The sequence below is a fragment of the Primulina tabacum genome, chromosome 14, assembly GCF_025594145.1.
Source record: "Primulina tabacum isolate GXHZ01 chromosome 14, ASM2559414v2, whole genome shotgun sequence".
NCBI classification, from domain to species: domain Eukaryota; kingdom Viridiplantae; phylum Streptophyta; class Magnoliopsida; order Lamiales; family Gesneriaceae; genus Primulina; species Primulina tabacum.
The window spans coordinates 5,297,699-5,308,668 of NC_134563.1; the positions used below are offsets into that span (position 1 = coordinate 5,297,699).

Below are 10,970 nucleotides of genomic sequence, written 5' to 3' on the forward strand. Positions count from 1 at the left end.
TGATCCTCACTAGTATAGATCTATCTACAATTGGAGAAAAACTCCATCTATAACATGCATGCATATATAGTAATATGATTAAATATAAAAAAACGAGTAATTGATAACTTATTTATACTTTCACAAATTTTTTATAACTTCAAAATCCTCTGTCATACTAGCACGATATTAATATCCTTCGTGACCTAATTTTTGTAACAGTTTGTTTATATATTATTTTTGGATAATTTTATATTAATTTGATATTAGTTCGAGTGATTCAATTTTAAATACTAAAAAATTAAAGAGTTTTGATTCAAATTTGAGTAGATTAATAATCATGGTTCCGTCATTGATAACGTATTATATCGATCATGGATTTTGTAAAATAAATCTGAATGGTATTGGATCGACCATGTTCAAGGAATCTCCTACGTACTATTGCAAATTCAATGAATGAATCTTAAAAATACAACCTCCGATCGATGTCACGTGATCCCACACTATTCCCTCACATTAAGAAGTAATTAATTACTCGTAATTTGCTCTTGATTCCTCCATGGTACTACATAATTAATTACACGGCCGATATTTGAAATCTTCGAAGTTTTGTGTAAAAAATGTTGGGAGACTGAAAAATAAGCGAAGAACGACAATTTTTTGAATCAGGCCGATGTTTTTTTTCCTTCCAATTTTGGTCATGTTTGTACATAGTATGATATCAAATTTTATTCGTAATCCGCTATATTTATATTTCTTGTATTTTTGGTCTTTTTTTAAAAAGAAATTTATGTCGAGCTTATAGGGTGCTTACTTGACGTTTACGTGTGTAATATCTTGTCAACAAATTATTTTTTTTTATGAAACATGACTAAAATCGTCAAAATATATAAGACTATGACTTTGTTTTAACAACATAAATGGTAAAAATTGCAAATCATGGAAAACATGAGATCAACATTGAAATGGTATGGATTTTTCAGTAATTATTTTCACATTAAAGGATGATCATCATCGCTTAACGCTAGTTAATATTGTAAGAGTAAATCTCTTGTGAGACGGTCTCATGAATCTTTATCTGTGATACGGGTCAACTCTACCGATATTCACAATAAAATTAATGCTCTTAGTATAAAAAGTGATGTTTTTTCATGGACGACCCAAATAAGATACTCGTCTCACAAAATATGACCTGTGAGACAGTCTCACATAAGTTTTTGCCATATGGTAAACTATATCTTTTGAAACATACCAAAATATCATTTTATTTTTTCTAAAAAAAATAAATAAATAAATAAACTCGTGCATTAGAGTTAGCTTTCGAGCTATTATTTATTATATTACCACCATTGTTTTTTATTTTTTCAATTTATTTTTTGCATATCTCAAACATAAAATAAAATTGTAATTACTTCTTACAATACATCTTCTTCGTTGTTCCCTCTCCATCCGATCAGATCGTGTGTTAATTATTTTGATTTTAAATTAGTAAATCACTATTAAAAATGAAATGTATGCAAGCTCCATTCACGTACGATATTTTTAAAGCAGACTAAATTTTATTAATTTCGGTCGAATTAAATATATTAAATGGGGTTTTAATTTTCTTACAGTCGAATGTTGAGATTCTTAATGGATTTTAAATGAACATTTAATACATTTCGATTTTGATGGTAAGTATTAAAGATTGGGATTTTATGATTTTTTAAATATTTGGCTCAAATTTAATTGAATTTTTGCAAAATATAATAAATGGAAAAACGTCAGATATCTCACAAGTTTTCAAAATAGTTATGAAATTAGTGGTGAGAATATTATTAATGTTTTTTTAACATATATTTTTTTAATTTTAATTTTAACTTTAACTTTAACTTTGATACAATAATATACTGTTTGAAATAAAATTTAGTTATTTTTCTAATAATTAGTGAAATAATTTTTAATCAGAGTTTATTACATAATCGTGTACTAAGAATGATATAAATTATATATAGTAATCAGAAATTCAAAATTTCGATGAGTTTTGTGAATTGAAAATAATATCACTGAAATTTGAGAAAATTAACGCAAAAAATGGACGGAGAAAAGTCTTTTGAGTCCATTTTTTCCCTTATAATTTATATTAAAATCAAAATGTAATATATATACATATATCCCATATCGAGATTCACTAGTTTTCGGCAAAAATAACCAGATGAAGGGAGCATTTCCATTTTTTAAAAAAAGTTCAGGATGTGTATGTGAGTGAACAAATAACTCTAAAATAATAAAATATATCGTGATTGGAAATTTTGGATAACTGATGCTACCTGAATTTTTTTTAGAAGTTAAATGATTTATTATGAATTTTACAACATTGCCTTCGGAAATTTGGGATAACTGTTGCTACCTGATTTTTTTTTTTTCAGAAGTTAAATGACTTGTGAATTTTACAACATTGCCTTTATCAAGGGTTCTAAGCGAATATAATCTTTCATGAGTTATTCAGAATTTGACTCGATAAAAAACTCATTCGAGATCGTTTGTTAAGTTTATCGAACCGAGCTCGACAATTTTATCGAGCCAAGCTCAAACTTAAAATATTCGACTCTTAAGATCACGAGCTCGAGCTCAGCTCGTTTCTGTAGCTCGGGGCTGTGAGTGTACATAATTCAAGCATTATAAAACAACTTGCATTGTGTCACATTAATATATGAGTGAAAGAAAGATATTAGAAGTGTATTGAATGAGAAATCTTTGCCTTAAATATTCATATCTTAATCGATCTTTTGGCAAATAACTGCTTGACTAGCTCGAAAATGTGTTTGTTTAATGATCTCGAAAATGAGTCTCTTTAAGTGGAGCTCAAGTTAGACTCGTTAAACGAGCTTTTAACAAATCAAGTTCGAACTATTCACGGGCTTAGTAATTTCAAAAAGAGTCAAGCTCGAGCCTCATAATAAAATTATGAATCGAGGTCGAGTCGATATATACCTTAAACGAGTCGAGCTCGAACCTTATACTATTCAGATAGGCTCGACTCGACCCGTTTACCTCCTTAATCATAATGATAATAAAAAATATATAATTTTATTTTGTATACGTATCAAGAGACCCTTAGAATAAATAAATTACTCAAACAAGTTATCAACAATATCTCAACAAAACTTATAAAAAAATTACAAAACTACCAAAAGTATTTAATTTAAAAACAAAGAGGACACTCTTTTAAGCCTTTTTGTAAATATTGAATCGTTTATCGGGATATTGGCCTTCAGTCTCCAGCCGTCGATTTTTTTTGTGTTCAGTCCCTGGGTTCTTTTTTAGTACCACATTTCCACATGAAGTGTATCACATTTTGTATAATATAGTATCACAATTTTGTGGGTAGAAAGTAAACCCAAAAAAATATTTTGATTGAAGATTTTTCATCAATCTTCCGATCGTTTATTTATTTTAAATTTTTAAAAACATTAAAAAAATGAAAAATGGGAACGTGTGCAAAGTAGATTCAGTAAAATTGAACGTGACGCAGGCACTATTACGAGTAGTACGAAACCACAAAAATTTGGGCAAAAAATTTGCCTTTTCACTTTTTCAGTAAATAAAGATAGAGAGAGTACCCTTCTGATTTCTATCTCTGAAGTACACAAATCCACAATTTCATCGTCAATAAGTCTTCTGCGAGAAGATTTTATAAATTTTTAACGGTGAGACGGATCAATCATATCGATATTTATAATAAAAAATAATATTTTTTTTTATGAATAATTCAAATAAAAAATACCTATCACAAAATACGATTTCTCACGTAATTTTTTTTCCTCTTATTATATATAAGTCTTTCCCACGTCCATTTCTCACCATATATATATAATATATACTCGCTTCCTCTTCCGTCTTGCCCATTCCCAACTCCACCGCTCACCGCCACGGCGACACCTGACAGCTCGGCATTGCGGCGGCGACATGGGAGTTACGAAGATACCGACCGGTAATATCAAAACAAGAGTGAACATCTGTCTTAACAAGCTTTCCGATAGAGACACGCTTTCTATGGCGACCAACGAACTCGAAGGCATCGCTAGAGCACTCCCGAGCGACGATTTTGTACCTTTCTTGAGCTGTCTCTCCACTACAGACTCGTCGGAGAAATCTCCCGTCCGCCGCCAGTGCGTGCGTATTTTGAGCGTCCTATCCGCCGCGCACGGTGATGCTCTGTCGCCCCACGTGGCCCGCATGATCTCCGCCGTCCTCCGCCGTCTCCGGGATCCGGACTCCGCTGTACGCGCCGCTTGCGTTGATGCCGTTTCATCAATCACAACACACGTTACTCAGCCACCGTTTTCTGTCATCCTCAAGCCCCTCGTTGACGCGCTCTTCCAGGAGCAGGATTCGAACGCGCAGATGGGCGTGGCGCTCTGCGTATCCGCAGCAGTGGATGCGGCGAGAGAGGTGGATGCTTCAGAGCTGAGAAAGCTCTTGCCCAGAATTCTGAAGTTGATAAAAAAGGACTGTTTCAAGGCGAAGCCTTCTTTGTTAGTGTTGATTGGCCGTATCGTAAGCACTTGTTGTGTGAAAAGTAGGAGCCTGTTGAGTTCTTTGTTCTCCATCGCGGTTGAATTCCTGAGTAGTGAAGATTGGGCTGCGAGAAAAGCTGCGGCAGAGGTTTTAGATAAAGCGGCGGCCGCGGCGGACAGAGATTTGGCTGTGGAGTTTAAGGGAAGTTGTGTCGCTGCTTTAGAAAGCAGAAGATTTGACAAGGTAACAAATTTTTACATTAGTTTTCTTCAGAATTTGATTTACATTATTACTTTGTATAATTTATGACTGCAAAATCTGCAAATATTCATAAACACTGGGACAGGTAAAAGTTGTGAGGGAGACAATGAATCAGGCATTAGAGAGGTGGAGAGATGTTCCTGACTTGTTGGAAGAGGTGACGTCCCCTAAAGGTAATTTATTCATATTTCGGCACCATTTTTATATCCTTTTCTTTTCTCTGTTAAATTTCCATACCAAGGTTTTTGGATTTGAGCACGACACTTAGAATTCATTGCATTTTTATGACTTTGGCCGTTGAAAGAATGGTGCCTAAACAATTTTACATGGGAGAGTTTTGAATATGATAATATATATGACATTGATTAAGAATGTGATTCAAACTGGTTAGACTGGTGCTGAGTTTGAATCATATGCGCTCACTACTGGTGGATGCACAATCAAATTTATTTGCTAGATTAGAACGAACATAATATCACAATCATACAATATGATCAGGCAGCACTAGCAGCAGCAGCGGATACTCCCCGGTTCTGCTTTCGATGCGTGGCTCAGTAACTCCCCAATTAAGAAAAGTAACTCCTATGAAGAGTTCAGTATCGAGCTGCTCGTCCTCTGGCAGCAGTCAAAAGAGCATTGTAAGAAGTGACCAGGAAAAGAAACCTTGTACCTTGAAGCACAATATGCCAGAAGTGATGAAAAATTTTCGGTCCCGAGTTGTCCCATTCAATTTTAATAGCGATGATCTGGATGTGGGTTATGGAGATTCTACCCATGAAAAGATGGGGAGTCGAATGGAGGAGTTCGAGGATTTGTCTTTGATTCGTGATCAACTTCTACAGATTGAGAATCAGCAATCTACTTTACTGGATATCCTTCAGGTTTGGATGTACAGACAATTCCTAGAGTAGTATTCTGTGAGAGTTGTTTTTACTCTTGTTATGTGATAGGATCATTAACAGTTTTACATACTTAATAGGACACTTTTAGGTTAATAGTAGCTACATGACCATTTTCCCCACTGGAGAATCACGGCGGGGCGGTGCGAAGATCGCCTTCTAACTACAAAAACATGTTTTTGGGGTTACCTAGATCAGTATTTGGATGTCTTTAACTATTCGAATCGAAGATTACATCCTAACTACATAAACATGTTTTCGGGTCATGTAGATTAGTATTCTGGATGCGTTCAACTATTCGAAAAGAATTAATCTGGTAATATTTGTTGTGGTATGTTTTTCAGAAATTTATAGGAAGCTCTCAAAAGGGGATGAATTCCCTGGAAAAACGAGTGGAGGGGCTGGAGAAAGTGGTGGATGAAATGTCCCAAGATTTGGCCATTCCAGGCACCTGGAAGTACATGTAGGTAGTATGATTGTATAACAAAGTATGCATAGTTATTTTTTCTTACTAAAAGGTTTCTTGTCATTTTGATTAGCTGCACGAAATGACGGTTTAAATGGATGAATTTATCTAATCATCTCCGTAAATTTTAGAATTTGTTTTTATATAAGAAATAGATGGTGGCTATTTATGTATTTATATGAATGGATCAAATTTAGTCGATCGGAATCGATTTTTTGACTTGGATTCACTCCAAAGATACTCTTTTTATATTAAAAATATGATAGGAAAAAAGAAAATAACTTGGAACATATAATCTCAAAAATCAAATGAATGGGACGTACTCATTTCTTTTGATTTAGGTAAAACTGTTTTATAAGACATTTTGATAAAGTATTAAAATTCGGAAGAAATCTGATAAAAAAGATATACTTTTGGTTATATTTCATCTTTTCGACAAATTTAGTAATGAGCATAATAGTCCTATTGTTCAGATGGAGAGAAGAACTTATGATGAGCTTTTCGGGAAATTTTCAAACGAACAATTTCAATGAAATTTTTCAATTTTTTATTTTATTATGTTCAATTCTATATATTTTTCTATCCGTAGAGTACATTGAATATACAGAAATGATTATAACAGAGTTTTTGTTATTCGTATTAACAGCTACTCTAAAATGAATGTTTTTATGTAGTGCTAACGATTTAATAATTGTGAGATGAGTAGATCCGATTTGATTCATATTTATAATGAAAAGTAATAATTTTTGGAGGAAAAAAGTATTAAAATTCTTAGAAAAAAAACTGAATAAAACTTTTAAATGATTATTTTGAAAAGTTTTTGATTTAATTGTTCTTGTTATACATAAAATGTGTGCTTTATTCACTTGTGAAATACTCATAATCAAGTTTTTTTTTTTCAATTAACAATTGTCACCATAACGTGGTCGCAAATTTAAAATTGGGCCTTCACTGAAATTGGATCCAAAGTTTTTAAAAAATGAAGAAATGGCTCATGAGACCCAAATTCAAAGAAATCCAACTTTCCTCCATTAGTTTTTATTCAATACTAATAATTTACTTTTCAAAGTTATTTAAAATAAAATTAGAGTTTCTCAAAATAAATAAATTAATAAAACTTGAGTTCAATATTTAAAATAGTTTGAAACATTCAATATTAAAAGATGTAACATTATTGGGTATTATGTATTTATGTTGACAAAATTACGCGGTATCTCTCTCACTTTTTTTTTTTTTAAAGTTGAGGGAGACTGTCAATTGGATCTTGAATTAGAAATTTTATCTCAAATTTGAGATTTTGATGTCAAATGAATTGTTCATACTTTATGATGTTTGAGTGAAAATTGAAAGTATAAAAGTATTACTTTTTATTATGAATATCGGTAGGGTTGACCCGTCTCACAGATAAAGATTCGTGAGACCTTCTCACAAGAGACATATTCCATAAAAAAAATTATTTGTCATGTCAAAATTATTATTTTTCATAATAGGTATGGATTGGATTAACCGTTTCATGAGAATAGTGTGGTAAATTATCTCACAAAATACATATTATTTGTGTATATAGAATGACATTTTTTATTTATGAGGATTTGGTCACCTGTTTGAAATTTCCCTTTCCACTGTAGATATTGGTATAAAATTTCAACCAAGACACGGTTTTTGATTTATAATTCAATAAAATCAATTTATATTTCCAAAAAATTGGGGCACATATCATTTTTAAAATAAAAGGACTTATTGGATTTATATGATATCATCACAACTCTAATACACATTTTCTTCTACTGTTATTTTATAACAAATTATCAGCATGAATGTTTTTTAAGGTAAAATTCACAAATAATTTCATTTTAATTTTTGTATGGAAGCTCTCGAAAAAGCACAATATTTACATTATTTCATATCGAGGTTCCCGATATAACACAAAATTTAATTTTATGTAGTTTTATATCAATGCTCCTAAAGTAGCACCATATTTAGATTTAATATAGATGCTCTCAAAGTAGCACATTTTAAATTTATGTCAATATTTCTAGTCATTATATTTATACCCCTGAAGTAGCACAATATTTGAATTTAATATCGAGCGAGCACAAATTTTAGGTTAATATTGATTCTCACGAAGAAACACAACTTTTATTTCATATTGATGTATACGAAATAACACAAAATGATTTTATGTGTCAATATAAATATAAATGTTATGATTTATAAATATTCTCGAAGAATAATTAATCCAAAATCAAAAGTTATTCAATATTACCGGACAATATTAATGATCTCTTGAGATTTTTTTATCTAAAGATTTGTCAATAATATTTTCCTAAGATCTAAAATCTAAATGCAAATTTGAAATACATTTGCTTTTAAATTCATATACAGTAAATTTATTTGATTCATATGGTTCAATATTAAATATATGTCACACATGTAAAATTATATTTTGATTAGTTAGAATTAATCTCCATGATTCTTTGAGATCCTACTCGTAAGTGGTTACTGTTGGATCTCGGTTTTCTACACACCCAAACGCAGCGAAAGTTTAAAATTTTTATTTTATGTTGACAACCAAAATATGTTTGGCTTTGGGCGCTCGTATGATTTTAACATAAACATTCATAGGTAGTTTAAAAGTTATACCTTTTGTGAATAAATCACATGGCACCAACTCATCCGGTATTACGGATCTAGCTCTTGATGATGATCTATTCCTCTTCCAATTTGCACTAGAAAATATGAAAAATATTTTGCGTAGGAGAGAAAATAATTGAGAGACGACTCAAACTCTTTCCCTACAATAGGTTGCCGAAATTCTTAGGGTTTGAGAGAGTGATTTTCGAAATTGGTTGTCTTGGTAGGCTAGGGTTTTGACTTGCATCCCCTATTTATAATTAAGTCATAGCCTAATTACATAATTAACATTAAAGGGCTTGATTTAATTAATTGGGCTAGTCCAACTAATTTAATTAATTTAATTAAGGCCCACTAAAACTTTAATTAATTATTATGTTGGACTTGTACTCAAACATATTACCCACCTGTATTTAATTTATTAATTAATCAACTCAACTTTTGAACTTAATAAATTAAATTCATTATAAATTCAACATTTGAATTTATTATTTAAATTATAAATTCAACTACTTGAATTTTCATCACCTACAAAATTTAATATTTAATAAACCCAACATTTGAGTTTAATAAATTAAATTCTACAAATTTTATAAATTCAACTCCTTGAATTTATTCTCCCAAATTTTATAAATTCATAAATTCAACTTCTTGAATTTACTATATCATGAATTCAACTCCTTGAATTTATTTTCTCAAAATTTAATTATCATAAATTCAACTCCTTGAATTTACTATATCATAATATAAATTCAACTCCTTGAATTTATTCTCTCAACGGGAACAAACGATCCAGTGCTTGTGTGACCCTCAATAGTTCAGGGATACAGCTAGCCGTGTGTTCACAACTCTTTGTGATTCAGGACATAATCCTTTATTCGGGCTTACCCTAGTTAGCCACATTCTTTTCATCAACGCCTTGATCAAGAATGCCAGAACTCATTTCTGATTGCACCCATCAGATCATGATAAGAGCGTCTAGTAGCATCGCCCCATGATCCCCTAGGTATCACTGATAGTGCCTGCAAGAACCAATCGATTATGATTAACGTACAGTACGGTCCCTTCATCTCATATATCCCGATCGAATCTGCAACCATTGGTTCATCGAGGGTTGCATATTAATTCGATAACTATGTGATAACTATAATAGTGGCATCGCGTGTAATATTGGAGAACCCCTTCTCCAACGTACATCTCATACACTGGCCAGAGATTCCATGCACTATTATTTCATCAGATCACATAGGATATCCACACCCGCAGGTGAGCGGTGAATCCCCAACTACAATGCACTGGCTCCTATATGTGTCGCAACTGTACCCAACCTCGCCACCTGATGACTCTCATGGAGCCGGTAAACGAGTCAAAGCACAGCCCTAACATATTGAGCCTCAGTGTTGTCCCGGGTTGTAAGGACTAATGGTGTACAATCATAACCACGGACTTATCCTCTCGATGAATGATAACCACTTGGAAAGTCCGAGGGAGGGTTGTTCGGTATAATCATCATATGACTACCCATCTGCATGTTTGGACATCTCTATGCCCTTACCAAGAAATGCAGTACACAACATCACATATGCTAGTCTCGAGCTCAAACGTCCTTTATCCCTGTTTTAGGCGGCTGAATCGACTAGGAACGAATTTAGAATATGCAGTGTTTACAAATGAGTTTCAACATCGAATTACGATTCTTTTGTATTAAAGCATAATCAAGGACTTTATCTATGCTGTTTGCATTGGTATACAGATAAAGTATAACAAGACCATAAAAAGTTAAATTATATTAAAATAAAGATTATTTATTTCACTTGAGTCAATAAATTCCCTAGCCAACCGTTGGCTTGCAGGGCATCTATTCTAACAATCTCTCACTTGTCCTAGAGCCAACTACCCATAACTTTAATCCCATTGCTTCGCGATGCTTCTCAAACAATAGTCCTGGCAAGGGCTATGTAAGTGGATCAGCAACATTATCTGCAGAGGGGAGTCTTTCGATTGATATGTCTCATCTTCCCACAATCTCCCGTATGATGTGGAACTTCCTCAGTACAGGTTTGGATCGCTGATGAGACCTTGGTTCTTTTGCTTGCGCAACGGCACCAGTGTTGTCCCAGTACAACGGGACTGGATCAACTCCATTAGGAATAACGCCCAACTCTTGGACAAGATTTCTCATCCAAACTATCTCTTTGGCTGCATCAGATGCAACAATGTATTCAGCTTCA

At 32.7% G+C, this 10,970-nt stretch overlaps 1 protein-coding gene across 1 annotated transcript; it reads left to right on the forward strand.

Annotated features, from left to right (window-relative positions):
- The first annotated feature begins 3,821 nt into the window (after window positions 1-3,821).
- Window positions 3,822-6,220, forward strand: LOC142525229 (TORTIFOLIA1-like protein 4). Its single transcript, XM_075629446.1, has 4 exons — window positions 3,822-4,722; window positions 4,826-4,913; window positions 5,239-5,621; window positions 5,984-6,220. Exons 1-4 carry the CDS (start codon window positions 3,928-3,930, stop codon window positions 6,104-6,106), a joined length of 1,389 nt encoding a protein of 462 aa, XP_075485561.1. The 5' UTR covers window positions 3,822-3,927; the 3' UTR covers window positions 6,107-6,220.
- Window positions 6,221-10,970: the final 4,750 nt, after the last annotated feature.

Bases quoted from the DNA above. Each gene is read 5' to 3' on its own strand.
- LOC142525229 (XM_075629446.1), top strand. From the start codon at position 3,928: ATGGGAGTTACGAAGATACCGACCGGTAATATCAAAACAAGAGTGAAC. The intron at 4,723-4,825 runs GTAACAAATTTT...ACACTGGGACAG, and splicing joins AAAGCAGAAGATTTGACAAG to GTAAAAGTTGTGAGGGAGAC. The intron at 4,914-5,238 runs GTAATTTATTCA...CAATATGATCAG, and splicing joins AGAGGTGACGTCCCCTAAAG to GCAGCACTAGCAGCAGCAGC.